This window comes from Suricata suricatta, chromosome 3 (assembly GCF_006229205.1).
Source record: "Suricata suricatta isolate VVHF042 chromosome 3, meerkat_22Aug2017_6uvM2_HiC, whole genome shotgun sequence".
NCBI lineage: Eukaryota > Metazoa > Chordata > Mammalia > Carnivora > Herpestidae > Suricata > Suricata suricatta.
This window is the reverse complement of record NC_043702.1, coordinates 43,086,900-43,113,739: the sequence shown is the minus strand read 5'-3', so window position 1 is coordinate 43,113,739 and position 26,840 is coordinate 43,086,900. Positions and strand designations below refer to the sequence as shown.

The following is a 26,840-nucleotide window of genomic DNA, read 5'->3' as shown; positions in this document are numbered from 1 at the left end:
ACCCAAAAAACAAATAATCCACTTAAAAATAGGTAAAAGACATGAACAGACATTCTCCAAAGAAGACATTCACATGGCCAACAGACACATGAAAAGGTACTCAATATCACTCATCATCAGTGAAATACAAATCAAAACTACAATGAGATATCACCTCATATCTGTCAGAATGACTAAAATCAAAAAGAAGATACAAGAAGTGTTGGCAAGGATGCAGAGAAAGAGGAACCCTCTTGTACTATTGGTGGGAATGAAAATTGGTGCAGCCACTGTGGAAACCAGTATGGAGGCTCTTAAAAGAAAATAGAACCACCTACAATCAGCAATTGCACTACTAGGTATTTACCCAAGGGATACAAAAATACAGATTCAAAGAGGTACATGTACCTCAATGTTTATAGCAACATTACCAACAAATAGCCAAACTGCAGAAAGAGCCCAAATGTCCACTGGCTAATGAATGGATAAAGAATATGTGGTATGTATGCATATGTATATATGCATATGTGTGCGGAATATTACTCAGCCATCAAAAAGAATGAAATCTTGCCATTTGTAACAATGTGGATGGAGCTAGAGCTAGAATGTATTATGCTAAGCCAAACAAGTCAGAGAAAGACAAACAGCATATGATTTCACTCATGTGGAATTTAAGAAACGAAACAGGTGAATATGGTGGCAGGGGGAGAGAGAGGCGACCATAAAACAGACTCTTAACTATAGAGAACAAACTGGGGGTTGCTGGATGGGGGAGTCGGTGGGGGGTGGAGTAAATGGGTGGCAGATACAAAGGAGGGTACTGGTGATGAGCACTGAGTATTACATGTAAGTAACTGTACACAACTAGATGAAGCACTAAATTCTACTCCTTAAACTAATATTATCCTATGTGTTAACTAAGTGGAATGTAAATAAAAGCCTGAAGCTACAAAAAGAAAAGTAAACAAAAAACAAAGAAAATGCCTAGATTAAAATTTCTTTAGTTGAACTAAACTTTTTAATCAAACCATGTGCCTTACAGGAAAAAAAAAAAGCCGAGTTATAGGTTTATATTCCTGGGGAACTCTACCTAGTTTTATTTTATCTTCATTTATATGACTCTAAGTAAAATTACAACTAGTTTGAATATTAGGACCAATGGTATGATCATAATTTCAGTTCTTTGAACAACATAGTCTCCCAAGCTCTAGCTGCCTGACTTCCTTCATACTTTTTCACCTCCTCCCTCTTCCCCTGTCCCCTATGTATTTTCTTCAGCAAAAGCCATCCTCTGCCCCATCTCTTATTATAATTTGTTTTGGAGAGAGTGGGACAGTGGGAGAGGGGAAGAGAGAGGGGGACAGAGGATCTGAAGCAGGCTCTGCCTGACAGGCTGACAGCAGGGAGCCCGATGTGGGGCTTGAATTCAAAAACTGTAAGATCATGACCTGAGCCAAAGTAGAACGCTCAACTAACTGAGCCACCCACGGGCCCCTGCCCCTTCTTTCAAAAGGCCTCAACCACCCAGGTTCAACTGCAGTGGCAGCCACACCTATGATGACAACAGCATCAGCAGTATATAAGGCTTTAGTCATCCAGAATTTAATCTCAGCTTTGTGTACTCAACTTCCACTATAAAACCATTGGGAGCTATAGACACATACCTAGACGTTGTTTTGTTTTACTAGAGCAACCCTGTAACCATAGCATAGCAATGCTTTTAATACTAAAACAACAGAACCTACAAGCTAACTTGTAAATTGAACTAAGTTGACCTAACTTGTTGTTTGCTTGCTTACACTATGATAATACAAATAGAATTTTCCTTGTAGTTGTTTCACAAAGAAAGGGGGAAATGAAACACCAAGGTAGAGTCACATTGTTACCATAAATTTTGAGTAACAGCTTTGTAAAACTTTATTATAACTAATAATCAGAACTAGGGTAAAAATACCCAGCTATGAAGAGCTCTGCATTATAAGGAAGGCATTCTCCACAAATGTGTATCACTAATACATCACTTGGACTTTATTTGTTCCTGTTGATTCACTCAGATGGACACATTTCTGCATGTTTTAAGAGCACCTAAATGGAAAATGTGGTAACAATAAATGCCTACTCACTCACTTTGAGATTCTTTAGATACTAAACATTTCATAACTTTATTAAATTGACTATACCATTCATTGTAGTCTAGCTCACAGAGATGGTTATGTTTAACTTTGTTTCTTCATCAATGTGGAACAGAACTTTTTAAGCATATCCTTAGTCTTTAAAAAATTTGTTTTTAAATGTTTATTTATTTTTGAGACCAAGAGAAAGAGACAGAGCGCGAGCAGGGAGAGGGAGACACAGAATGCAAAGCTGGCCCCAGGCTCTAAGCTGTTAGCACAGAGCCTGACATGTGACTTGAACTCATGATCTGTGAGATCGTGACCTGAGCTGAAGTCAGATGCTCAAATGACTGAGCCACCCAGGCATCCCAAGCATACCTTAGTCTTTGAGAAAGCAGGTGAACATGTGACAGAAGTTACGAAAAAAGCTAAGGTAATTTTAATCAACCTTTTGCGTGACTGTCAGACAAGTAAAGATGCACGGGCAGTATAAAAAACGTCTTTCACTGGCATCATTCACAAGCCACACTGACCCCTAGATTGTAAGACAGTACCACCAATAATGAAGTGTTCAGATCTAGTTGACACCAGAGCAGGGCTGAGACCAGAGTGAGGTGTATGAGATACCTAGAGTGGAAAATCTAAAGACGTGCTCATTACAGCACCGTGAGTGTGTGTGCATCCTTAAATTTTGCACCCATGTGTCTCCTTTGTCTTACTCTAGTCCCTGCCCTACACAAGAGCCCCAAAGTGAAGTAGGCTGCAGGAGCCAAGGGTGCCCGATCTCCACATTCCCTAGCTGAAACTAAGCTTCAGAACCAGTCCTATCTCTGGTAGAAAGGGTTTACTCATCTCTAGCCCAGTGCTTGGAAGACTCAGCCATTTCCCTAAAGTGACCAAGATCAGCCTGGTATGCTTTTCTAGTAAGTGAAGACACTGCCTTCTCCCCCCAGTGCCTGTATGATAAGACCCAGGAGTCCCCCTTCCAGATACGAGAGCCCTGCTTATAAACACTAGTCCAAGATCTCAGGCCTTGTCACCTTTTGACAGAATTCCTGATGTAATTCACCTAGATTACAGTATTACCTCTTCCTTGATTTTACTTCCTTGTTATTTGACTCTAGGGCCTGATCCAAATCCCTCTTCATGCAATTTCCAGTGCTATCTGCTTGCTGAAACCACCCTTTAGTCCTCTAATCTAGGCATCTTTTTTTTTAACGTTTTATATTTATTTTTGAGACAGAGAGATTCAGAGCATGAGCGGGGAGGAGCAGAGAGAGAGAGAGGGAAGTACAGAATCAGAAGCAGGCTCCAGGCTCTGAGCTGTCAGCACAGAGCCTGACGCGGGGCTCAAACCCACGAACATGAAATTATCTTGTTAAGTAGATACACGACAGCAATGTACTTAAGTGAAGGAAGGAAGAACAGCCTACTGGTTGTATGGTGAGCTGAATATGGTCAGTCCTGAACCAGTCAGGCAAGACAAATGATACCAGGTAACCCCAATGTGTGATTTTAAGCAATGCAGTAATTATAGCAGCTGGGGCGGGGGCGGGGGGGGAGAATAGGCACAACTAGATATACAAGAAAAAATAAGATAAAATGTTAAAGAACTTGAAAACAGTTTAGCACCATAGTAATATGACTATCACCACTTTGTTTAGTAGTATGTCATCTTAAGTGGCCCCCCGGGAATAAACACACACACACACACACACACACACACACACACACACACACGCGCGCGCGCGCACACCAGTAAACAGAAATATCCAAACCAGGCAGAGCCATAAGCAACAACCCACCACCAAAAGGGGATGAGCAGCTGTAGACCAATCAGCAGTATTTCTGACTACTCAGTATAGAAACAATTGAGTCAAAGAATAAACTCAGATCTGAACCAGAACTCCTACTCTGCCAGCCACTGCAATAGAAGACAGAGTACAAAGAAGACCAATATACTGAGAGCTTGGTCTCTAGCTTTATAGAAAAGCTTTACTTTTGCCTCCAAGCACAAGTTAAAATCCCATGTGTCAGGAGAGGTGTGTTTCCAGGTCCCCACCATCTCAACTGTATTAAACCCTAAAGGTGTTGGAGAATCAGCCAGGGGGCGCATTAAAAGAACGCCAAATTTCAGTTTTTAATTAATACAGTATTTGATAATAAAAATTTAAAAACTATTATCTAAGGTACCTGGGTGCCTCAGTTGGTTAAGCATCGAACTTTGGCTCAGGTCCTGATCTCATGATCCCATGGTCCGTGGGTTTGAGCCCCTCATCTGGCTCTGTGCTGACAGCTCAGAACCTGAAGACTGCTTCGGATTCGGTGTCTCCCTCTCTCTGCATCTTCCCCCATTCATTCTCCCTCTCTTTCTCTCTCTCTCTTCAAAATTAAACATTAAAAAATTTAAATGTCTTATGAATATGCCCTCAAAACTCTCTTTTTTCCCCTTCCCCTATGTTCATGTTTCATTTCTTAAGTTCCACATGAGTAAAATCGTATGTTATTTATATTTTTCTGACTGACTTATTTCACTTAGCATAATACACCCTACCTCCAACTATGTCATTGCAAATGGCAAGATTTCATTCTTTTGATAGCTGAGTAATATTCCATTGTGTGTGCGCGCGTGCACGTGCCCCATATCTTCTTTATCGATTCATTAGTTAGTAGCCATTTAGGCTCTTTCCACAATTTGGCTATTGTTGATAATGCTGCTATAAACGTGGGAGTTCATGTGCCTCTTCAAATCAAAATTTTTGTATTCTTTGAGTAAATACATAGTAGTGAAATTGTTGAATCACAGGGTAGTTCTACTTTTCACTTTTTGAGGAACCTACATACTGTTTTCAAGAGTGGCTTCACCGTTTTTATTCCCCCCCAACAGTTCAAGAGGGTTCTCCTTTCTCCACATCCTCACCAAAATCTGTTGTTTCTCATGTTGTTAATTTTAGGCATTCTGACAGGTGTGAGGTGCTGTCTGCTTGTGGTTTTGATTTGTATTTCACTGATGATGAGTGACGTTGAGGATCTTTTCATGTGTCTGTTAGCCATCTGGATGTCTTCTTTGGAAAAGTGTCCATGTCTCCCACTCATTTCTTAACTGGATTATTTGTTTTTTGGGTGTTGAGTTTGATAAGTTCTTTATAGATTTTGGATACTAACCCTTTATCAGCTATATCATTTGCAAGTATCTTCTCTCATTCTGTAGACTGCCTTTTAGTTTTGCCGATTATTTCTTTTGCTCTGCAAAAGCTTTTTATCTTGATGAGGTCCCAATAGTTCATTTTTGCTTAGTTTTCCTTGCCTCCAGAGACATGTCTAATAAGAAGTTCCTACAGCCAAGGTCAAAGAGGTTGCTGCCTGTGCTTTCCTCTAGGATTTTAACGGTTTCCTGTCTCACATTTAGGTCTTTCTACTATTTTGAATTTATTTTTGTGTATGGTGTAAGAAAGTAATCCAGTTTCATTGTTTTGTATGTAGCTGTCTAGTTTTCCCAACACCATTTGGTGAAGAGACTGTATTTTTTCCATTGGATATTCTTTCCTGCTTTAGCGAAGATTAGTTGACCATATAGTTTTGGGACCATTTCTGGGTTTTCTGTTCTGTCCCATTGATCTATGTGTCTGTTTTTGTGCCATTACCATACCATCTTGATGACTACAACTTTACAATGTAGCTTGAAGTTGGAAATTTAATGCCTCCAACTTTGCTTTTCTTCTCAAGATTGCTTTGGCTATTGACTAAGACTCCACCAAAAAATTGATACACAAATTCAGCAAAGTCACAGGATATAAAATCAGTATGCAGAAATCTGTTGCATTTCTATATACACCAATAATGAAGGAGCAGAAAGAGAAATCACACCAAAATCCATAAGATTTACAATTGCACCAAAAACCCTAAGATATCTAGGAATAAACCTAATCTAAGAGGTAAAAGTTCTGTACCTTGTAAACTAGAGAACACTTAGGAAAGAAACTGAAGAAGACACCAAAAATGGAAAAACATTCCATGCTCATGGATTAGAAGAATAGTGTAAACATGTCTATACTACTTAAAGCAATCTACACATTTAATGCAATCCCTATCAAAATACCACCAGCATTTATCATAGAGCTAGAGCAAACAATCCTAAAATTTGCATGGAATCAGAATTTCTTTAATATGAGACATTATAATGGAAGCTATTAATATTCTCCAGAAGTATGAAAACATCTTACACTCAGATAGCAACATATAAAGGCTGTTCTGAATTATAGGCACATGAACACATAAAAAGCTTACAGCAGTTTTACATCTCAGTTCCGGGTTGAAATCAAAACAGAAATATAAGGCTTCACCAGCCCAAACCTCAAAAAGCAGTTCTATTTCCGAATGGGCACAATGTTCTTAATTAATTTGAGCTCACAAAAGACAAAAAGACCAAAAAACTGGATTCTCTTTCATCTCTCTTCTAATAGAGACTAGATCCCCATGATGCAACAGGTATCTTCAAATGGCTATACCATAAAACCAAATTCCCAATTACTGCTGCTACCAATGTATAATAACTTATCAGACATGCATACATTAGAAAGAAAAACAAAATTTTAAAAATCAGTAAAAAAGAAAAGTAGACAGTAGACTTAGTTCTATAACCACTGTGAATTTATTCTAAGAGCCAATAAAAGATACTCCTGGGTCTAAACAACCCTGAGGTGCACTTCCTTAGCCATACAGTTTCACTCCATCAGTTGAGTACACATCAGTTGGCATCTTCACAGAAGCTTGAGAGTTCATATAATACAGTATAATTTTCAAATATACAAAATCATGTCTCTCATTCAAGTATACTATGAATTTATGTCAAAATTTTTTATTCAATCCAATTAATGAAGGAACAGATATCATAACCACAGTTTATTAAAACCGAGGCATATACTGATAAATCATTATTAACTGCAGAGTCAGATGCAAAACTGATGAACGTCTTACAGAACAATCAATCACAACCTGTAGTATTATCTGATTCACCAGATAGAAATTATTTGCATCTCTGCCTCAAAATCTACATGTTAACCTCTGCTCCTAAGGAATTGTAAAATAGCCCAGTCAACAGAAAATAAAGTTGGGAAAAGATATTAAAGGACACCACTTAATCTCATGCCTGTTTACAAGGTTTGGATAATTTTTCTCAGAGGAGTGAGATACTGCAAATATTGCATGGAACATATTTATACTAAAAACGTATTCATTTATCCTAAATGTACATTTAACGAGGCATTCTGTATTTCTTTTAATCCTTATAAGAAATTCACAAAAATTTTGCCAAGTCTGTACAGTTCCGTTGCCAAAAACGTAATCTCTTAAATCTGTGCCTAGTTTCACAGCCGTCCTTGACTAGATAATAAATATTAAGTGGTATTTTTACCGCTCTTCTATTCTTTACGTTTGCCACTGGGAGGCGCATATAACTCACAATGCACTGGATTCCATGCCCTGTGGAGACCACACGGGCGTTTCCACGCGGGATCCGCTAGGGGACGGTTCAGAAACTCATATTTCACAGCCAGGATCACAAACGCCCTAAGCAACTGTGCGCACGCGTACAACTGCTCCCACGACAGAACCGGTTTGCGCAGGCGTTCCAGTAAATGCGCAGCCGCTCTCGGTAAGACTGAGGGGAAAACGAAAGAGGGGGGCGGGGTTGAGGCCGCTGCGAGCGCGCATGCGCTGAATCTGGGGGCTCTTGGGTTTTGGGTGCTAGTGGGGTGGCGTAACCTGTGTTCACCGCGCTCCGTGGAGATGCCCAGCCGGGGTTCTCGACCCGAGGACGGCGCCGGGCTGTCCTCTACAGATAACTCGACACCGCACAAGGAGGAGCTTAGCAGCAAGGTGAGGGTAGGACGAGTCGCGAAGTCCGGGACTGGGCTCTGCTGGACTCCGAAGAAGGTCCGCCGCGCACATGGCCCAGCCTCGACTTTGCCCTGAGTCTTAGCGCTCCGCAGCCACAGTTAAAGGGAGACCCTGAAATTGGCTCCACGATTAGACCCATTTGGCAGTGGGATAGAAGTTTGATTGGGGTCTTTTCTCTCTACTCTTTGTATATTGTTAGAAATACTGCCTATCCCAGATCCGCTACGGTGTTTTCCATCTCAGAAAATGTCACCACTCTCCATTCAGTTGTCCATGCCAATAACCTGGAAGCCATGCTTGACCATCCATCACCTACCATTTCTACTTCTGAAGCTCATTTCAAATAAATCCCTTCACAGTGTACACTCACCATCCTAAACCCATTTTCATCTACCATTGGGAATCTTTCATAGGTTTCCTAACCATTCTCTCCTCATCCATCCTTACCTTCTACCAGTCTATTCTCCACTCTAGCTAGAGCAATGATCCTAAAACACGTATCTGATGGTCACTGTTCTACCTAAAAAAAAGGGGGTGAGGGGTAGCAATGTAAGTCTTACCTGCCATAAACAAACAAAACCTTTAGAAATAGACTACAGATGGGAATGGTCCTAGATTTTACTTTCGTTTTGTCCTAAACAGTAACATCTTGGACAAGTGACTAATCTCTGTATCCGTTTCCTTGTTTGAAGTAAAGTGAAATGTATACTGTACCTGTCATTTCTAAAATGAATGGGGAAGCACTGTTCCAAGGAAAGGCTGAAGGTTATACAAATTTGGTCTTGGAATTCAATTCAAATCTAGCCAATTACTGCACTGACTGGAGAGACAGAAGGGTACACATGCATAGGTAGTGAATTTCCAAACTACATACAACCCGCTCCAATTACTACCATAGTAAGCCATTTATACTGATGTGTGACAGATCTCTGAGGTGTATGAGGTAGGACAGAGTTTATAAAACCTGCTTTTAGAGGCACTGATGACACAATGTAATCAGTCATGTTTACAGCAAAACTGCCCTTACTGAAGAGTTAGAAATTCACTTCCACTTAGTTGTGCCCTAGCCTACTAATAAAAAGTGAGACCTAATTCAACAGTGCCAGCACTGTGCTAGTCTTTGAAATGTAAAGAGGAATAAAGCCAAGATGGAAAGTGATAATGCCTTACAGCGCCAGATAAGGCATTTAGGCTACGTGTTTGTTCTGCATGTGTGATGTGTGGCTGTACTATTTATACATGAATCGTGGAAACCATTGATATTTGAGAGGAAAGAAAAGTAGCCTATCCCTTATGACATTTGCTATTTATATTATTTATATTATTTATATTTTTTAAAAGGCTAAAACATGACTTAAAAGAAATTATTAAAAATACTGCTGGTACATATTGTCTATTTTAAATAAAAGGTGCAAACTTCGTTTAGAAACTCTGGCCTTTGCAAGAATGCTAGTTACCAACCCCAAACCCTCTGTCTGGGATCACTGGGCTTTCTGACACCTATCAAGTGTAACCACTGTTTCCTCTTTCAGCATTGCCCCTGGTGCACTCCCACACACTGCTGTTAGAAAGAATCTGTATATTCACAGACTGCCCATCTGGATAGTCAGTAAATCATAATCCCTTATCTCATCTCCGGTTTAAAGGACCCTCAATTGAACATACTTGATAGCCTCTGATTTAAGGTTTGTTTTTTTTTATTTCAATAGATTAAAGAACAAAAAATTGTTGTGGATGAACTTTCTAATCTGAAGAAGAACAGGGTGAGTTGTTAGAGTAATTCTGACTTGTATATGGGAGAGTTTGATTGTATTAACTATATACTAAAGTTATAGGAATTAAATCTAAGATTTATATTTACATTAAAATTTGCAAGATTTCAGCATTGTTTTCAGTTACGTTGCAAAAGTAAAAAGTTTTTTTTACTTTTTGTGTACAAGATTTTGTACACATACATAGATACTTCTATGTTAATTATATGATAATATTTTTTCCCATCATATACAATTCAGATTACCTTTGGGGTGCCTGGGTGGCTCAGTCGGTTAAGCATCTGACATCAGCTCAGGTCATGATCTCAGAGTTCGTGGGTTTGAGCCCTGCGTCAGGCTCTGTGCTGATAGCTCAGAGCCTGGAGCCTGCTTCAGATTCTGTGTCTCCCTCTCTCTCTCTACTCCTCCCCCCCTCACACTCTGTCTCTCTGTCTCTTGAAAATAAACATTAAAAAAAATTTTTTTAAGATTACCTTTAATTACCCAAGAGATACTAATTATACAATGGTACCTTGGAGTTATAATCACTAATGGCATTTATTTTATACTTGAATTTGATGTTTTCTTTTAAAATAAATAACCTTAAAATATATTAAGAAAGGAGGGGCACCTGGTTGGCTCAGTCAGTAGTGGTAGAGTTTACAACTTCAGCTCAGGTCATGATCTCACGGTTTGTGGATTCAGGCCCTGCATCTGGCTCTGTGCTGACAGCTTGCTCAGAGCCTGGAATCTGCTTTGGATTCTGTATCTCCTTCTCTCTCTGCCCCTCCCCCATTTGTGCTCTGTCTCTGTTTCTCAAAATAAATGTAACATATGTATATAAATATATATAATATATATCATATTAAGAAAGGAGACTATGCCTTTAAATGAATGTGGATAATTGTTGGAAAAACAAAAAGGATAAATTGCTTTCCTCTTCCCCAAATTTTTTGCACAAATCTGCTAAATATTTAACATAGTTATTTAATGACATTTCTTTTAATGTATATAGAAACAAGCAAGCTACTGCTTTATGTGTAGTAATAATGCTGTCAAAAATTATATTTTAAAGTTCAGGAAGAAATTATTTTGAGCCTTGAAACATTTGATACTAACAAGTATCAAAGTAACAAGTACTTAAGGCACAACTGATACAAACTTTCTAGAAGGCAAGTTGTATAATATATCAAAGCATTAAAACTATGTAGCATTTTGACTGAGCAGTTCCCCTTATAGGAATTGATACTTATGAATCATGGAAGTATACAAAGAAAAGAAATTCATTACAATTTTGATTTATAAAGTTGGTTATACCTTAAATGACTAAAACATGAAGACTTACCAAATAAACTGTAATGTTAACCCATACAATAATTTTGTAAAAGAATGTTTATTGATAACAAAAACTGCTCCCAACATGTTGTTTCTGGATAAAAGCAAATAATAAATCTATATTTATAATAAGCCTTTTTTTGTTCAAGAAAACAAATATGGTATATACAGAAAAACATTTCATGTCAGTGTTAATGGTAGCAATTTCTAGATGGTAGAATAATGGGTGACTTTGTTTACCTGTATTTTGCTAAGGTATTGTTCTGAATATATGTTACTGACATTCAAGAATACATTATAAAAGGGTTCAGAGTTTCAACATACACTCTAGATCAAATCATAATATTAGCCTAAATTATGTTTTGCAGAAAGTATATAGGCAGCAACAGAACAGCAACATATTCTTTCTTGCAGACCGAACAGAAATGCTTTCTGAAAGCAAAAGTAAGTTTTTTTGGTATATTATATAGAAATGCATGGAAAATGTTTTCTAGGCTTTCTGTAGAAATTAATGATAGTGCCTAAATTATGTTGTCTATCTGAACGTTTAAATCTAAATCCAAAGATTGGATGGTGGTATACATATAAGTAAAATTAATACTATGGCTTTTTTCATCAAGTTAGCCTTCCAAAGATGAGTCTACAAGTGAAAATAAAAATATGTAAGATGTGTTAGAAAGTTATAATTATTAATGTGTGCTTTAGGATTTTAGATCTAGGTATGAAAATTTTCTCTTTTTATGACTTTGAGTGAATTACTTTGAGACTCAGAAGTTTTGTGTGTTAATTTAAACAGGAAGGAAAAGGAGAGCCTGGGTGGCTCAATCTATTAAGCATCCAACTTTGGCTCAGGTCATGATCTCACAGCTCCCCCATGTTGGGCTCTGTGCTGATGGCTTGGAGCCTGAAGCCTGCTTCAGATTCCGTGTCTCCCTCTCTCTGTCCCTCTGCCCATCTCCCACTCTCTCTTTCTCTCTCTCTCAAAAATAAATAATAAATGTTAAAAAATTTTTTCAGTTAATAAAATAAATAGGAAGGGATGTGTAAAGTTCATAGTCCAGTGCCTAGGCCGGAGTAAGCATTTAATAAATAGAAATTATTTTCCTAAAAGATATTTCAAAAGCCTGTTGTAAATGATTATTCACACTAGCACACTGCATGTACTCAAGTGCTTTGATTTTGGTAAATAGCCTATGTTGCTCTATGAATTACTGGGTGAAGGTCCAAGAATTTTTGTTTTATTTGATATGCCTTCTCTCCTCCCCCCACAGATATACTGGATGAACTGAAAAAAGAATACCAAGAAATAGAAAACTCAGAGAAAACCAAAATCAAGAAATAACATTTTATCAAGAAATAACTTGATTTCACATAACAATGTGTGGCATTTGTTGTTCTGTAAGCTTTTCTGTTGAGCATTTCAGCAAAGATTTGAAAGAGGATTTACTGTATAATCTTAACCGACGGGGACCCAACAGTAGTAAACAGTTGTTAAAGTCTGATGTTAGCTACCAGTGTTTATTTTCTGGTCATGTCCTTCACTTAAGAGATGTTATGACTGCCCAGCCTGTGGAAGATGAAAGTGGCAATGTGTTCCTGTGGAATGGAGAAGTCTTTAGTGGTATAAAGGTTGAAGCTGATGAAAATGATACTCAAGTAATGTTTAATTATCTTTCCTCTTGTAAGACTGAATCTGATATTTTGTCACTCTTTTCAGAAGTCCAGGGTCCTTGGTCTTTTATATATTACCACGGGGCTAGTCATCATTTATGGTTTGGTAGGGATTTTTTTGGTCGCCGTAGCTTGCTTTGGCATTTTAGTAATTTGGGCAAGAGTTTCTGCCTCTCTTCAGTCGGTGCCCAAACATCCGGAGTGGCCAACCAGTGGCAAGAAGTTCCAGCATCTGGAATTTTTAGAATTGACCTCAAGTCTCCTTCCATCTCCAAATCTGTGGTTTTAAAATTGTATCCTTGGAAATGTGTTTCCAGGGAGAATGTTATCAAAGAATGTGATGATATCCTGACTCAGATTTCAGCAGACTTGCCAATGTCTGTATCAGTGGTCGCAAATGAAGGCAAACTATATCTTAAAGAACCTGTTGTTCCTTTGAACATGACGTTGCCACAAGCTGCACTTGAGATTCATTGCAGTAACGTTGCTAGTGTCCCACCTACAAGGGAAACGCTTCAGGTCTTTCTCACTGATGGACACACAAAGGAAGTCGTTCAGCAGTTCATTGATGTCCTGAGTATCGCAGTGAAGAGACGTGTCTTCTGTTTACCTCGGGATGAAAACCTGACACCGAATGAGGTTTTGAAAACTGGTGATAGGAAAGCAAATGTTGCAGTCCTGTTTTCTGGGGGTATTGATTCCATGGTTATTGCGACTCTTGCTGACCATCATGTACCCTTAGATGAACCAATTGATCTCCTTAATGTGGCGTTCATGACTAAAGAGAAGACCATGCCAACTGGTTTTAACAAGAAGAGGAAAAAACAGAAAAATTGTGAACTGCCTTCTGAAGAATCCTCTAAAAATGCTGCTGCTGCTGCTGCTGCTGCTGGTGACCAGGACGGGCCTGATAAACAATTCAGTGTACCAGATCGCGTCACCGCCAGAGCGGGACTGAAGGAACTCCAAGCTGCGAACCCTTCCCGGATTTGGAATTTTGTTGAAATTAATGTTTCTCTGGAAGAACTGCAAGAATTGAGAAGATCTCGAATATGCCACTTGGTTCAGCCCTTGGATACGGTGTTGGATGATAGCATTGGCTGCGCGGTCTGGTTTGCTTCCAGAGGAATTGGTTGGTTAGTGACCCGGGATGAAGTGAAATCATATCAGAGCAGTGCAAAGGTATGGCACAGTATGTCTGCCCGAAGAAGTTCTGAGACCTAATTTTGCCCTTTAAAGCCATTAGCATTTAGATTGCAAGAACATAGCATATTTTAATTGCATTTAAACTACAATGCAACAAAAAAGACGACTTTTTGGAAAATTGGGCATATTTTACTATTTTATGACTTAACTTGTGTTTTCTGTCTGCAAATGTTATTTTTGAAATTACAATTTTTTAAGCGTTGCTTCTGTCTTTATGGAACATCCTAAGTCTGGATTTCTGTAAACCGTTACAGGTGGTTCTTACTGGAATCGGTGCTGACGAGCAGCTTGCGGGGTATTCTCGCCACCGCGTCCGCTTTCGGACCCACGGACTGGAAGGATTAAACAAGGAAATCGAGATGGAACTGGGTCGAATTTCTTCTAGAAATCTTGGTCGCGATGACAGGGTTATTGGTGATCATGGAAAGGAAGCAAGGTAATTCTGATTAAGTGTTATGAGAAATTTTGTAAAAAAGAAAAAGTTAGCCTGTAAAAGATTTTTAGGTTCCTTTTCTTTGGAGACCGTTCAAATGAATAACAATAGCAATAATACCTTGGCTTTATATCCCTAACACCATCAGTCAGAGGGAGAGTGGGGGAGGAGCAGAAGAGCACTTGTCCAGAGCTCACTCTCTAAGGAAGGTCTTTTCAAAGATAACACAGTGGCCTGATTGTTGTTAGTACCACAATGAAAAAGACTAAAACCGAGGTAGTGAAATGCTGAGAGAATGTATATAATGGGTTGCGTTTTGTTTTAAATGTTTGCTTTTCTCTCAGCAAGAGCATAGGCCCTATCCCCACATCTTTTAGGCATCGCTAAAGATTCCTTGTGAAACAATTTGAGATTATTTCTTACCACGGCCTACTATATTTATTTTTGAGGCAAAATTTATTTATTTTGTAGCATATATATTAAAATTATCATATGATGAAATATTTGTCCGTGTGATTAAATTTTAGCTGTGAAACTGTATAAATAACCAGAATATTTTTAATTGAGAAAAAATGCCATCAAAAATTTGATGCTATATATTTTAACATTGAAATAATCATAAGTTGGTTTTATTTTTTTTTATAAAGTGGTTATGTTTATCTGTTTATTTCAGGTTTCCTTTCCTGGATGAAAATGTCGTCTCATTTTTAAATTCCCTCCCAGTTTGGGAGAAGGCAAACTTGACTTTGCCCCGGGGAATTGGTGAAAAACTAATTTTGCGTCTTGCAGCAGTGGAACTTGGCTTAACAGCCTCTGCTCTTCTGCCAAAACGGGCCATGCAGTTTGGATCCAGAATTGCAAAAATGGAAAAGAATAATGAAAAGGCATCTGATAAATGTGAAAGGCTCCAGGTCATCTCCTTAGAAAACCTTTCTATTGAAAAGGAGATTAAAACGTAATATTTCACAATGTTAGCAGCATTTACTGAATGACGAATATGTAAAAATAAAACACTCTGCTGTTTATTATTATATAATGCAGTGGTTTTAAGGCTCATTACATGAATTGGTATTTAACTATATAGCATAATATAACCAGGTTAGTCAAATTGACACTGGAGAAAAAGAGAATACTGGCATGTTTTAAACTGTGATACTAACATTGCTTTGAGCTCTTCCATGGTAATGCCCCACCAGCCACACTAGAAGAAGGCAGCTTTTACTGACTTGTCATGGTAGCTACACCCAGAAGCAACTCACTTTATTATCGTCAGGCACCTGGCGTAAACAGGGCCCTCGTTGACAGAAGAGAGAACTACGGTTTAGAGAAACTAAGCAGTCTGCTTGAGGTTCACACTCTTGAGGAGTACTTGGTACACCTGAGCTACACAGTTACATATTCTCGGCTCATGATCTGAGATTTTCACAGATTATCAGGACAAGAAATGCCTCCACTTTCCAACATCAGAACTTCTTCCCTTCTAGGAAGGGAAATGTGTTCATCCACCCATCAAAAGGTTGTACCTCCACCTGTTTTCTGTACCCCAACCATTGCCTGTCTCGTCAGCCTCTTCTCTATGGGATCCTACCTATCAACGTTTAAAGTGTTCTGGTCTAATCAATTTAAAATGCACGTACCTGGTTCTGTATTTTCCTCTGCTTGCCATCTCCTGCCTCCCATCTATACTCCACCCTGTCCACCTTTTCAGCTCCCCTGCAGCCTAAGATCCGCCCACATTAGTTATGACCACCATCCCAAGGCCACTGGGGTCTGTCACCAATTAGGGCTGACACCCTTTCTGGATCTGGACATAGTACTTCGATTCTTTTAATCTTAGTGGGAAAGCAGTTTTAGGATACTGACAAACAGAACCTGTTGGAGACTTTCACATGGCCTGAATTTATCCCCTGGTAAATGCAATGTCCAAACCATATTTAAATACTACTTTAATGGCTTTCATCCTTTACCCGAAGGCAGATAACATCTAGTATCTATGTGGTCCTGAGCACCAAACTGACATTGCTCTTATCAGGAGTAGGTAAACTTAAGAGGTTTGCCCAGATTTGAATATAGCAATAATTTTTAAAATAACAATATAGTTCAACACTAAAAACATCTATCATTTATATGGTGATGACTATGTAAGCAGACATACTTTATGAGCTTTACATGTATTAATCCAGTTGAATCTGTAGGGAATTTCCAGGTCATCTCCAGCAGAATACTTGTGTGTAGGTATTTTGTTTTGTTTATTCCCCAGAGGACCTGATATCTTTTTAGAACCTTCTTAACTACTTAATTCCATAAACCTGAGATGAAGTTCTGTGGTAGCATTTAAACATTTTTTCCCCAAGATTTGAAACAGTTGGAACAAACCATCTAGGTACCTGAGCAAAAATCTTTTAAGTAGAAGAATTTACCTATGTTGTTCATAAGTGCAAACATGCAAAAATCTCTTAAAGAAATTGTGACTTTTTTACATCCCCTGCCCTGGAACAGCAATCGTAAATTTTTAATACTACCTCCATAGCAGCTGAAATAATGACGTGGTTGGACTAAGAGAAATTCTGCCCCCAAATGTAATTAAAACTTCCATGTTGGCAAACTCCGTGGAATAGTTTGTTATCCCCCTTGACGTAGCAGCAACAGCCAATGGAACTGGGCATTCCCTTATTCACAAAACACTTCTCTTGGCTTCTGTGACTAATCTTGTTTGGTTTTTTTTATGTTACTAATCTTGGTTTTCATGACTGCTGTCTCTTTGTGTTCTTTGCTGACTCCCATCTTCTTCACCCAATCTTTTAACTATTATATTTCTCAGGTCTCCCATTCTAGGTTCTGAACTTTCACAGTTCTTTCCCTTGGTGATTTCAGCCACTCCCTTGGCTTTCGTCACCCTAAGCCTGCCCAAATGTACGCATCTACCCCAGGCTGCCATTCGAACCCCAGACCTGTATATCTACAGCATATGTAGCATCTCTACTTGGGTTCTCTTACACATACATCAAGGTCAGTATGTCCACAGCTGAACTCAACACGTAATCTTGCCCTGATCCCCCATTTCTCCTGACAGAAATTTGGGTGCCACCTGGACAACCACTCTTTTTGAACATGCCACCCCCATTCGGTGTGTTGCCGCCTCATTATTACTCGAATCCACCCACAGCACTGCATCTCCACTGCCACCACACTAGTCTGTACCTAGCGTTTACTGCCACCAACCCAGCCTTCACTTTTACAATGAAGCTTGGGATCATCAACTCAGCAACCAAGGTGCCTCTATGGCCTAGTTCTGTGCCTACGTCTTTCTAGTCCTTTAACCAAGATTTTGTTTGCTTTCTAAAAAAGTTCAACTTTCTTCTCAACTGGGTTTCTCATCACCTGTTGTCCCCCATATCTGGAAAGCTATTTCTCCAGCTGCTTGGATAGCTCTTTCTCATCTTCCAGGCTCAGCTTAAAATATCACTTCCAATGGGCAACCCTTCCGAGCCCCTGGTCTTGGATAGCTTTCCTTCGTGTACATCTCATATGTATCACCCTGTTTCAATATACTTCTGTGATTATCTGTGTAACTGTAAGCTCCTTGAAGTTTTGTGTCTGTTCTGCGCTCCATGGTCTCTAACTCCTGGCACAGTTCCTGGCGCATAATAAACATTCCATAAATATTTGCTGACTCAAAGAATGTTGATGGAGGTAGGATTCCAACTCAGGACTCCTTCAGGACCTGGAGCTTTCATCTCTGCCACTCTGGTTTTGTAGTTTCATAGACACAAATAGCAAAAGTGAAAATTAATGAGGAAGCACTGTCCCCAGAACACGCAGTGGGACTGAGTTTTAAAGAAGAAAGGGGTTGGGACACCTGTATGGGAACTTTCAGCAGTGCCTAGTAACCGCCAATTGGTGGAAGAACTTCCGCGCAGGCGGGCAGGACTAGCAGGCTCTGGGCAAGCTGGCCTCCCCAGGGGGTCTCCTCAGGGAGAGTCCCTCTCAGATCCCACCCGCAGCGGCTCTCCCTTGCTCTTGCCCACGGGGGCTCCTGTTGGCGGATTCTGGCCCGGCAAGAAGCCATTTGAGACAACCACTGTCCTTGGCCTCCAGGAATATTCTGGTGACCAGTGTGGACGCAGCCTCTCTCTCCTGGACAAGAAAACAGTCATTTCAAAGTAGGTTTCTTCCCTTCCCTTGTCCTTTCCTTTTTCTCATGTCTATGGGGACATAGGTCTTGGACAAACCTGGGTTGGTTCTAATTCCCAAAGTGTGAAACCATAGGCACATTCTGTAACCTTCCTAGTCTCCATTTCTGTGTCCACCAAGTGGGGTGTCAACGCCTATCACAAAGAGCTGGGGTCTCCAAGTGTCCCGCCCGAATTAGCAGTACCAGTATCACCTCTAACCGTTTAGAAATGCAGATTCCCTGGCTCATTCCAAACGACTGAGTCAGAAATTCTGCAGCGGAGTCCAACAACCTGTTTTAAGAAGCCCTAGTAGTTTCATGCAGGCTAAACGTTGAGAATCACTATATAAGAAGGGCCAATTAAATGAAATAAATAAGATAATACTATGTATAAAGAACTGGGCAAACAGTAGATGCTCAAAAAATAGTGCTTATTTTTCCAGGTAGAAACAAAGTAAGGCAGGCCACCTTGTCTTTCCTTTTCTTTTAAGTAGGTCTTTATTTTCTTGCTTTAAAAAAATAGAAAACAAAATAAACATATGGAAACAGCTTCTCCAACAAAAAGGAATAGGTATTCAACAGTCTTCTCTATCATTTCTTTTTGACATACTTCTTAGTTTCTTTTGACTTCTTTTGAAAAGCAGAACACAATGTTAAAGGGTTTTTTTTTTTTTAATGTGTATTTATTTTGAAAGAGATAGAGAGAATGAGCAGGGAGGGGTAGAGTGACAGAGAGAGGGAATCCGAAGCAAGCTCTGCTCTGACAGCTCAGAGCCCTACATCTGGTTCAGTCTCCTGAACCATGAGATCATGACCTAAACAGAAATCAAGAGTAGGATGCTTAACTGACTGAGCTACCCAGGTGCCCCAATGTTAAAGGTTTTACTATTTTGTTTTAACTCAAATTTCAACTTATGGTGCAATTAACTTTAAGATTGAAAATTGTAATAGACCTACCACATGACCCAGCAATTCTACCTCTGGGTATTTAACTGAAGAAAATAAAAACCCTAACTCAAAATGAGATTATGCACCTCCATGTTCACTGCAGCATTATTTACAATAGTCCAGATATGGAGACAACCTAAGTGTCCCATCAATAGATGAATGGATAAAGAAAATGTGGGAAATGTATACAATGGAATATTCCACCATAAAAGAGAATGAAAGTTTGCTGTTTGCAATAACATGGATGGACCTGTAGGCATTATGCTAAATGAAATAAGACAGAAAGACAAATACTATATAATCTCACTTATATGTAGAAATAAAATACACACACACAAGCTCATAAATACAAACAGATTGGTGGTTGCCAGAGGAGAAGGTTGGGGGGTAGGTGAAGGTTGAAGGGAGTCAAAAGTAGAAACCCCCAGTTATAAAATAAATAAGTCATGGGGATGTAATGTACAGCATGACAACTACAGTTAATACTGCATTGCATATTTGAAAAGTTGTTGAGACAGTAAATCTTAGAAGTAGGTGTCACAAAGAATTTTGTCACTATGTATGGTGATGAACATTTCAAGTATCTACAAATACTGAATCATTATATTGTAGACCTCAAACTAATATAATGTTATATGGCAATTATACCTCAATTGTTAAAAATATTTTAAAAAGATTGAAAATGTAATGGTTGATCATGAAACAATCTAATAAAGGTGCAGATTTGTTTCTTGAGACTTCCAGCTTCATTACCATAACACATTTCATTGCCTTTTTCTTTTTAGTCATTGCAGAAATTTCAAAAAGGACACCTACAATTAATTAGAAATGTTAAGACTGCCCAAAAAAGGATTACCTAGATTAGATCAAATTCAAGATGAAGAAACCTACCTGGAAAACTTAGCCATACAGAGAAATGCTTCTGTTTTTTTTGAAAAATACGATCGGAGTGAAGTGCAAGAGTTGTTAACTACTGCCCTAGTCAGCTGGTTGTCCGCCAAGGATGATGTCCGCTCTCAGGTGGACACCCCATGTGGAATTATGAGTCAAATGAATAATGTCGGTTTCTCCACTGCAATCCTGCTGACTCCTGTGGATCCTGCTGCCCTCTTAGACTATAGAGAAGTTCATCAAATTATAAGGGAGTTGGCTGTTGGAATTTATTGCTTTAATCAAATTCCCTCAATCAGTTTAGAAGCTAATTATGATCAGAGTTCTTCTTGTCAATTACCACCAGCTTATTATGACACCAGAATTGGGCAAATTCTGATCAATATCGACTATATGCTAAAAGCACTGTGGCATGGAATATACATGCCCAAAGAGAAACGAGCCAGATTCTCTGAGTTGTGGCGTACTATCATGGACATTGATCCAGATGGGAAGCCTCAAACAAATAAAGATGCTTTTGCAGAGTTTAGTGCAGCAGGTAAGAGAATTTAATATGTTTTATTTTTATTAGAAGTCATCTTTTTAATTTAAGAGTAATTTATCTTTGGCTCCGTTTTACATATGTAGTCACATTACTTAAAAGAGGTATTTTGGACTCCAAAGAATCTTTTCAATAAAACTTTAATTTTTTTTCAATGTCACCAAATACTGTGTTTAAGTCTTGCCTCTTTCTATTTTTTTAATTTTTTAATGTTTATTTATTTTTGAGAGACAGTGAGAGACAGAGTATGAGCAGGGGAGAGGCAGAGAGAGAGAGAGGGAGACACAGAATCTGAAGCAGGCTCCAGACTCCGAGCTGTCAGCACAGAGCCCGATACGGGACTTAAACTCATGAACTGTGAGATCATGACCTGAGCCAAAGTCGGAGGCTTAACCGACTGAGCCACCCAACTCCAACTTCTGAAGAATAGATCAGATTTCAAATACTTAATGGAGTTTTCAGTTTATACCTTTTCTCTCACAGCCTAAGTAGGAAACTCAGTAATAGAGTCAAGAGTAGAATTGTAGTGTGATGAGAAAAATACCCGAACTTGAAAACAAAATGAATGCCAATTTGGCTATTTAATCTTCAATGCCATTTTTATAAACCTCAAAAATGAATGATACGAGAATTGAAGTTAAGGATCAATGTGTGTCAAGGATCTAAGCTTTTGTATTTTTGTAGCATTTGGTTTAGTAAGTATTCTTGGTTCACCTAATTTTTAAATTCCTTCTTTTTTTACTTTTCTAAATGTTTATTTATTTTTAAGATGGGGGAGGGGAGGAGGAGGAGGACAGAGAGAGAGGGAGACAGAGTCTAAAGTATGCTCCAGGCTCTGAGCTGTTAGCTCAGGAACCTTGAGATCATGAGATGAACCGAGGTTGGACGCTTAACCGACTGAGCCACCCAGGCACCCCTTAAATTCCTTCCTTCTTAGAGCCATATTTCTTTGAAGCCTGTATATTCACAAAATGTACCACTAAATCCTCATGCATCTCCTCAGCATATGCAAATTTTTTATTGTGCTTCAAAAAAAAAAAATTCCCGTAAGTTCCTTTGTAGCAGACCAAATGGGATAAGGAGTAAAATGGAAAATGTGTGCTCCGGACAGTATTCCCAATTGCTTTCACGGATTAAATATATCTAATCATTTTCTAACTAGATTTCCAGTTGTGGGCACAAGCTTAAAAAGAAGTCTCAATTTGGTTAAAAATGTATTTTAATTTTGCTTAACTGGAGCAGAGAGCACAGCAATAGATTTTATATAGATTTTAATCTCCTTGGAAACTGAAAAAGGATGACAATTTGTCCTTCAGGAATAAAATGTCACTCAGATGCCTCCTTTCTTGACTACTCTGAGAACAAATCTGTTGATTTGTGTATTGCATATAAATTGGCTGCACTGTACAGGGTTGATATTCAAAATATAAGATTTTGAATCTTTATTGAATGTATTTTTATTCATAATCTTAATATGGCAATAAGAGTCTGCATAACCTAAGGAAGAATTAATATTCTCCCCTAATTAGCCAGATTTCCCTTGGCTAAATAGAGCTAATAACAGAAGCTTTTAATGGTACATCAGGTGGAAAAGAACCATTTCTTATTTGAATTGTACATGTAATTGGGGAGAAAGCTACCTGAACAAGACTTTAGTTTGTCAATATAAATCTGGTTACTAAAGCAAATATTTTGAAAACAAAATTCATTGTTTCTTAGCTTCTCAATAAAATGTGGAAGAATTATAATCATTATGTAGATGCATTGTTGAAGAGAATATGGTATGGTCAAAGTCTTAAAAACATATTTTAGTGTTTTCCTAGAAGTAGTATCATTGCTGGTAGTTTACCATCTCCAAGGCTAGCTCAGGTAATGCAAAGAAAATGTAGCTAAATTAAGATGTCGCTTTGGTAGTTGATGACACTTCTATCCTAGAAGTTGTCCAGTAATCCATTTGCTAATTACTAAAAGACAGCAGGGAACACTGCACAAGCCAGATGATGTTTCTCTGTGATTGAATTGGCCAACCCATGTCTGGGAAACTAAGTTGCATGGTTTGCCTTTCTTGATGGAGATCATGGCAAGAGCTTTATGAAGATTTGAGCTCTACAGATGTGAAGGATCAGCAAAATTTATTGTGGCTTCCAATGATGTTTGAGACTTTACAATTCTGACAAAACTGGGTTTGCTTTTCTTCCCTTTTTACAAAGATTGCTTGGAATCATCATTCCCACCTGGCATTTGTCAAGCAAGGCAAGGGCCACAGCTGAGAGATTTGACTGGTAATGAAACAACAATCCCTTTTTAGATTCACATGTTTAGGTAGAAACTTCCATTATATAAGTCAAATTCCAGAGAGTGATCAGGGTTAGAGATATATACCAATGACTCATTCACATATGAAAGTCCGAAGAGCCTTTGGATCACTTGGTGAGAGTGTCAATAATAATAAGACACAAGGCCATGGTGGGAGGGAGCACATGTCCTACTGTGTAATTAAGAACAGAAGGCTTCTTGCTTAGTGGATGACAAAATTAATTATACCAAGTGACTTCATGGCCCACCATCTGGTCTCTTCAGCCCAACTCTCATATCTGAGGCTACCCCAGTAAGGATCTTCTCATAGTGCTGCTCCTAGTTAAGAGAATCAGAGACATGTAGGAACACTCCAATCAGGTTCTAGGGGGAGTGGGGGAGCATCCAGAGACTAATGCTGTCTTCTACTTCCTACATTCTCAGGAGCGATATTAAAAATACTTAACCACCAGTACAGCATGATCACTGAGCAATAAAAGCAGACATCAGCCATAATATTGGAGTAGGGTCTCAGAGACCTCTTGTTTGTCATATGTAGGCTTTGCTGGACCATGAAGCTTTCCAGGACATCCCAGGGGAGGGAGGTATTCAAAAAGCTTGGAGCTATAACAATTCAGTTCACCAAATAATAAGAAAAGGATCAATATTTTTACAATCAATCTGGCCATATTGATACATGTCAACTAAATACCAGCTCCAGACATTTCTACTTAATTCTCCTTCTCTGGCTGGGAATCCATGTCTAGTCTATTGTGACTCTGATCCCTTTTTCATTGTCTAAGAGTGAAGCTGGAAACCTTTTCAAATTCAGTCACTCTACCACCATCAAAGACAAGCATCGCACCAGGGCAGAGATTTTCTTCTCCCTTACTACACTTGGGAGTCTGCTGAAGTACCAGCAGCATCAGCACGCTGCAGGCACTGCAACAATGGTGTAGTGCAAACAACGGTATATGGCCAAGCAGAATACACACCAGCCCTTTAGGGGGCAAAACTCATAGAACAGGAACAGGTACAGGCTCCCCAACATGCACCACATTTGGAACATCGCTGTGAATTCTTGCATGGCCAAGTGTCAGACTTGGGGACAGGAACCCAGATTCTTAGCCTGTGAGGCTTTTTATGCTTTGTGATCAGGGAAACAACAGGTCAGAGGCCAAGCACAGAAGCAATGTGTCTTAGCTTAGGTTACCCCCAAATTAGAGCCTGAAATAGAGGCTTAAGTCAAGGTAGATTATAAGAAATTAAGAAACAGAAGTGAGAGACAGGAAAAGTGAATAGAAAAGGATGAAACATCAATCCAAGGATCTGCTGCTGAGCTTTCACTGAGGTCCAGTTTAGAAGGACACTCTGAGGAGTCCCATAGAATACACTTCAGAATTGTCAGCCCAAGGGATGGAAGACGGCGGTGTGAATCCCCTGACTCCTCTCCTCTATTGGCCAAAGTATGCTCCCTCTCACTCCAGACTTGTTCTTCTATCAGAATGACTGGATAGATTCCATCAGAAGTCCAATAGAAGTGGTAGAGAAGTCCCAGGGTAAAAATAAGAGCCGTGTGGCGCATCTGAAGCAAAGCAGTTATCTTTGTGATGCTGGTCAGTGTAACAACAGCTGGAGTGAAAAATACAGTCTGGGTGGAAGTGAGGTCAAAGTGTCTGTAAACAGTGTGGTTCACGGAGATTTGGCCCCAACTCTATTCTTCTCAGTATTTGAGGTAGAAAGGGAATGCCACTCCTCCACTGATTTGATCAGGAAACTGGGGTCCAGGCCTTGTAGTTGTAGCTATACAAGGACACGCTAGCAGCAAGAATTTCTAAATCATCATTCCAATTTGGGAAAGTAGTGCCTCCTCTCTGGGCATGACTGAGAGACTGGGTCCAAGTCTTGCAACTGATCATGTCACTGCCTTAAACACTGTGCTAAAGTGGATTTCCAAGGAACTTTGCAGGAGGCCAAGTCTTTTTGAGAGGGCAGACTGTTGGGCATCAGTCTGGCCAAGTTAAAGTTTATTCACCTCTATGATAGCTTTGCAATTTACGAAAATACTAGCAAATGCCGCTCTCAGAAAACAATAGCAACAGCAGTAGAGAAAGAGCATACCAAAATCTGGTCATATTACCTAGTTTTCTGTAGGGGATTTTAATTTCTTGATCTGAGTAATTCTTGAATTCTTCAATTTATTACATAAGGTTAGAAGGATGACAGGAAAGAAGGAAAACATATTCTTGTGATAGAAAAGTGTGGTGGGGGTGACTTTTAGCTAAGATATATTTTTTAAAAAATGACCTTGCTTAATACTACAACTGGTAACCTGAATTGGGTTTTTGTTTGTTGGTTGGTTGGTTTTGTTTGTTTTCTTATGCCTCTGCTCATTCCCTGTCCTTTTATCTGTACTCCCTCTTCCTTGCCACTTCACCTTCCCCTCCCCATTCTTCCCTGGCTATCGCTCCCCCTTTCTCAAGACTTGATTCAGAGACAGCCTCCTGTATTCTATGCACACTGTATCATCTTGTATTGAAATTATTGATTTCATCTCTGTTTCCCTTATTATCCCTTAAGCTCCTCCTCAAAAGCGCAGAAAAATGTCTTTTTTGTCTTTAAATTCTCAGCACCTTATAGCGTTCTAGGCAGAGAGTAAACTTTCAATGCTTGTGCAAAAGAAAGAAAAGGTATTGAGGGAGACTCTGGGGCTTCCCATTTGAGGAAGTGATAAACAGCATCATTAACCAGGACAGAGAATGGAAAGAAAAGCAGATTTGGGGGAGAGGAAGGATGAATTTGGTTTGGGAGTGCTTCTGTGACATTCCGATAAAGATATGTATTACATGTTGAAAAAGAATTGAGTTCAGGAGCAAAAAGCAGGGCAGGAGATAAGATTAAAACAAATTAGCATGGTATAGGGGTTAAAACAATGGAATCTTGTGTTTCCCTTCTTTGTCTTCCAAATTCAATTATATCCAATTTTTCTAATAAATCCTTTTTCATTTTCTACATTATTACGCCTTTGTACATATCTGATTTGTATAACATGCTGTGATCACATTTCCTTTCTTTAATAACGTTTTTTTAACTTTTTCTTTCGTTTTATTTTTGAAACAGAGACAGAGCACAAGTGGGGAGGGGTAGAGAGAGAGGGAGACACAGAATCCGAGGCAGGCTCCAGGCCCTGAGGGGGTCAGCGCAGAGCCTGACGCGGGGCTTGAACCCTCGAACCGTGAGATCATGACCTGAGCCGAAGTCGGACATTCAACCGACTGAGCCACCCAGGCGCCCCTTTAATAACTTTCGTGTGTGTGGCATGAACAACTGTGTCATTAAACCAAATCAATTTAGTTTTCCAATTCAGCCCCAAACTTTTGAACAGCAATATCGAACTCCTCCCAGTACAGCGAAATATCAGGTAGTGCTGCTACTCCATTTTCCCCCCTTAGCGAGGTCTCGCTCCACACCTTCATTCTCCTGTGAACGAACTGATTTATTGTCTAGGCTGTATCTTTTCCGGTTCTTCAAAATCCTTTCTCGCATTCTCGGCCCTCCCCGCCCTGCCTGCCCTCCCGCCTCTCCTCCTCCCCTCCTCCTTCCC

The 26,840-nt window shown here is 39.3% G+C and overlaps 3 protein-coding genes across 4 annotated transcripts in view; all 3 read left to right on the top strand.

Moving 5' to 3' along the window:
* The first annotated feature begins 7,799 nt into the window (after positions 1-7,799).
* Positions 7,800-12,456, top strand: ASDURF (ASNSD1 upstream reading frame). 2 transcript variants are annotated; one of them, XM_029932959.1, is made up of 4 exons: positions 7,800-7,970; positions 9,701-9,754; positions 11,492-11,521; positions 12,349-12,456. In XM_029932959.1, the coding sequence occupies exons 1-4, from the start codon at positions 7,881-7,883 to the stop codon at positions 12,364-12,366; spliced, it is 192 nt and encodes a 63-aa protein (XP_029788819.1). In that variant the 5' UTR covers positions 7,800-7,880; the 3' UTR covers positions 12,367-12,456. The 2 variants fall into 2 exon arrangements, with proteins under 2 accessions (XP_029788819.1, XP_029788818.1); XM_029932958.1 differs by having other exon boundaries at positions 11,446-11,521; positions 12,349-12,435.
* Positions 12,439-15,418, top strand: ASNSD1 (asparagine synthetase domain containing 1). Its single transcript, XM_029932957.1, has 3 exons — positions 12,439-13,930; positions 14,209-14,390; positions 15,061-15,418. Exons 1-3 carry the CDS (start codon positions 12,455-12,457, stop codon positions 15,344-15,346), a joined length of 1,944 nt encoding a protein of 647 aa, XP_029788817.1. The 5' UTR covers positions 12,439-12,454; the 3' UTR covers positions 15,347-15,418.
* A 2,814-nt stretch (positions 15,419-18,232) lies between these two features.
* Positions 18,233-26,840, top strand: part of ANKAR (ankyrin and armadillo repeat containing) — a 62,097-nt gene continuing 53,489 nt past the window's right edge. Inside the window, exons 1-2 of the mRNA XM_029934263.1 lie at positions 18,233-18,550; positions 20,295-20,938. Coding sequence (XP_029790123.1) covers positions 20,338-20,938 — 601 coding nt within the window. The 5' untranslated portion in view covers positions 18,233-18,550; positions 20,295-20,337. The remainder of the gene's footprint in view (positions 18,551-20,294; positions 20,939-26,840) is intronic.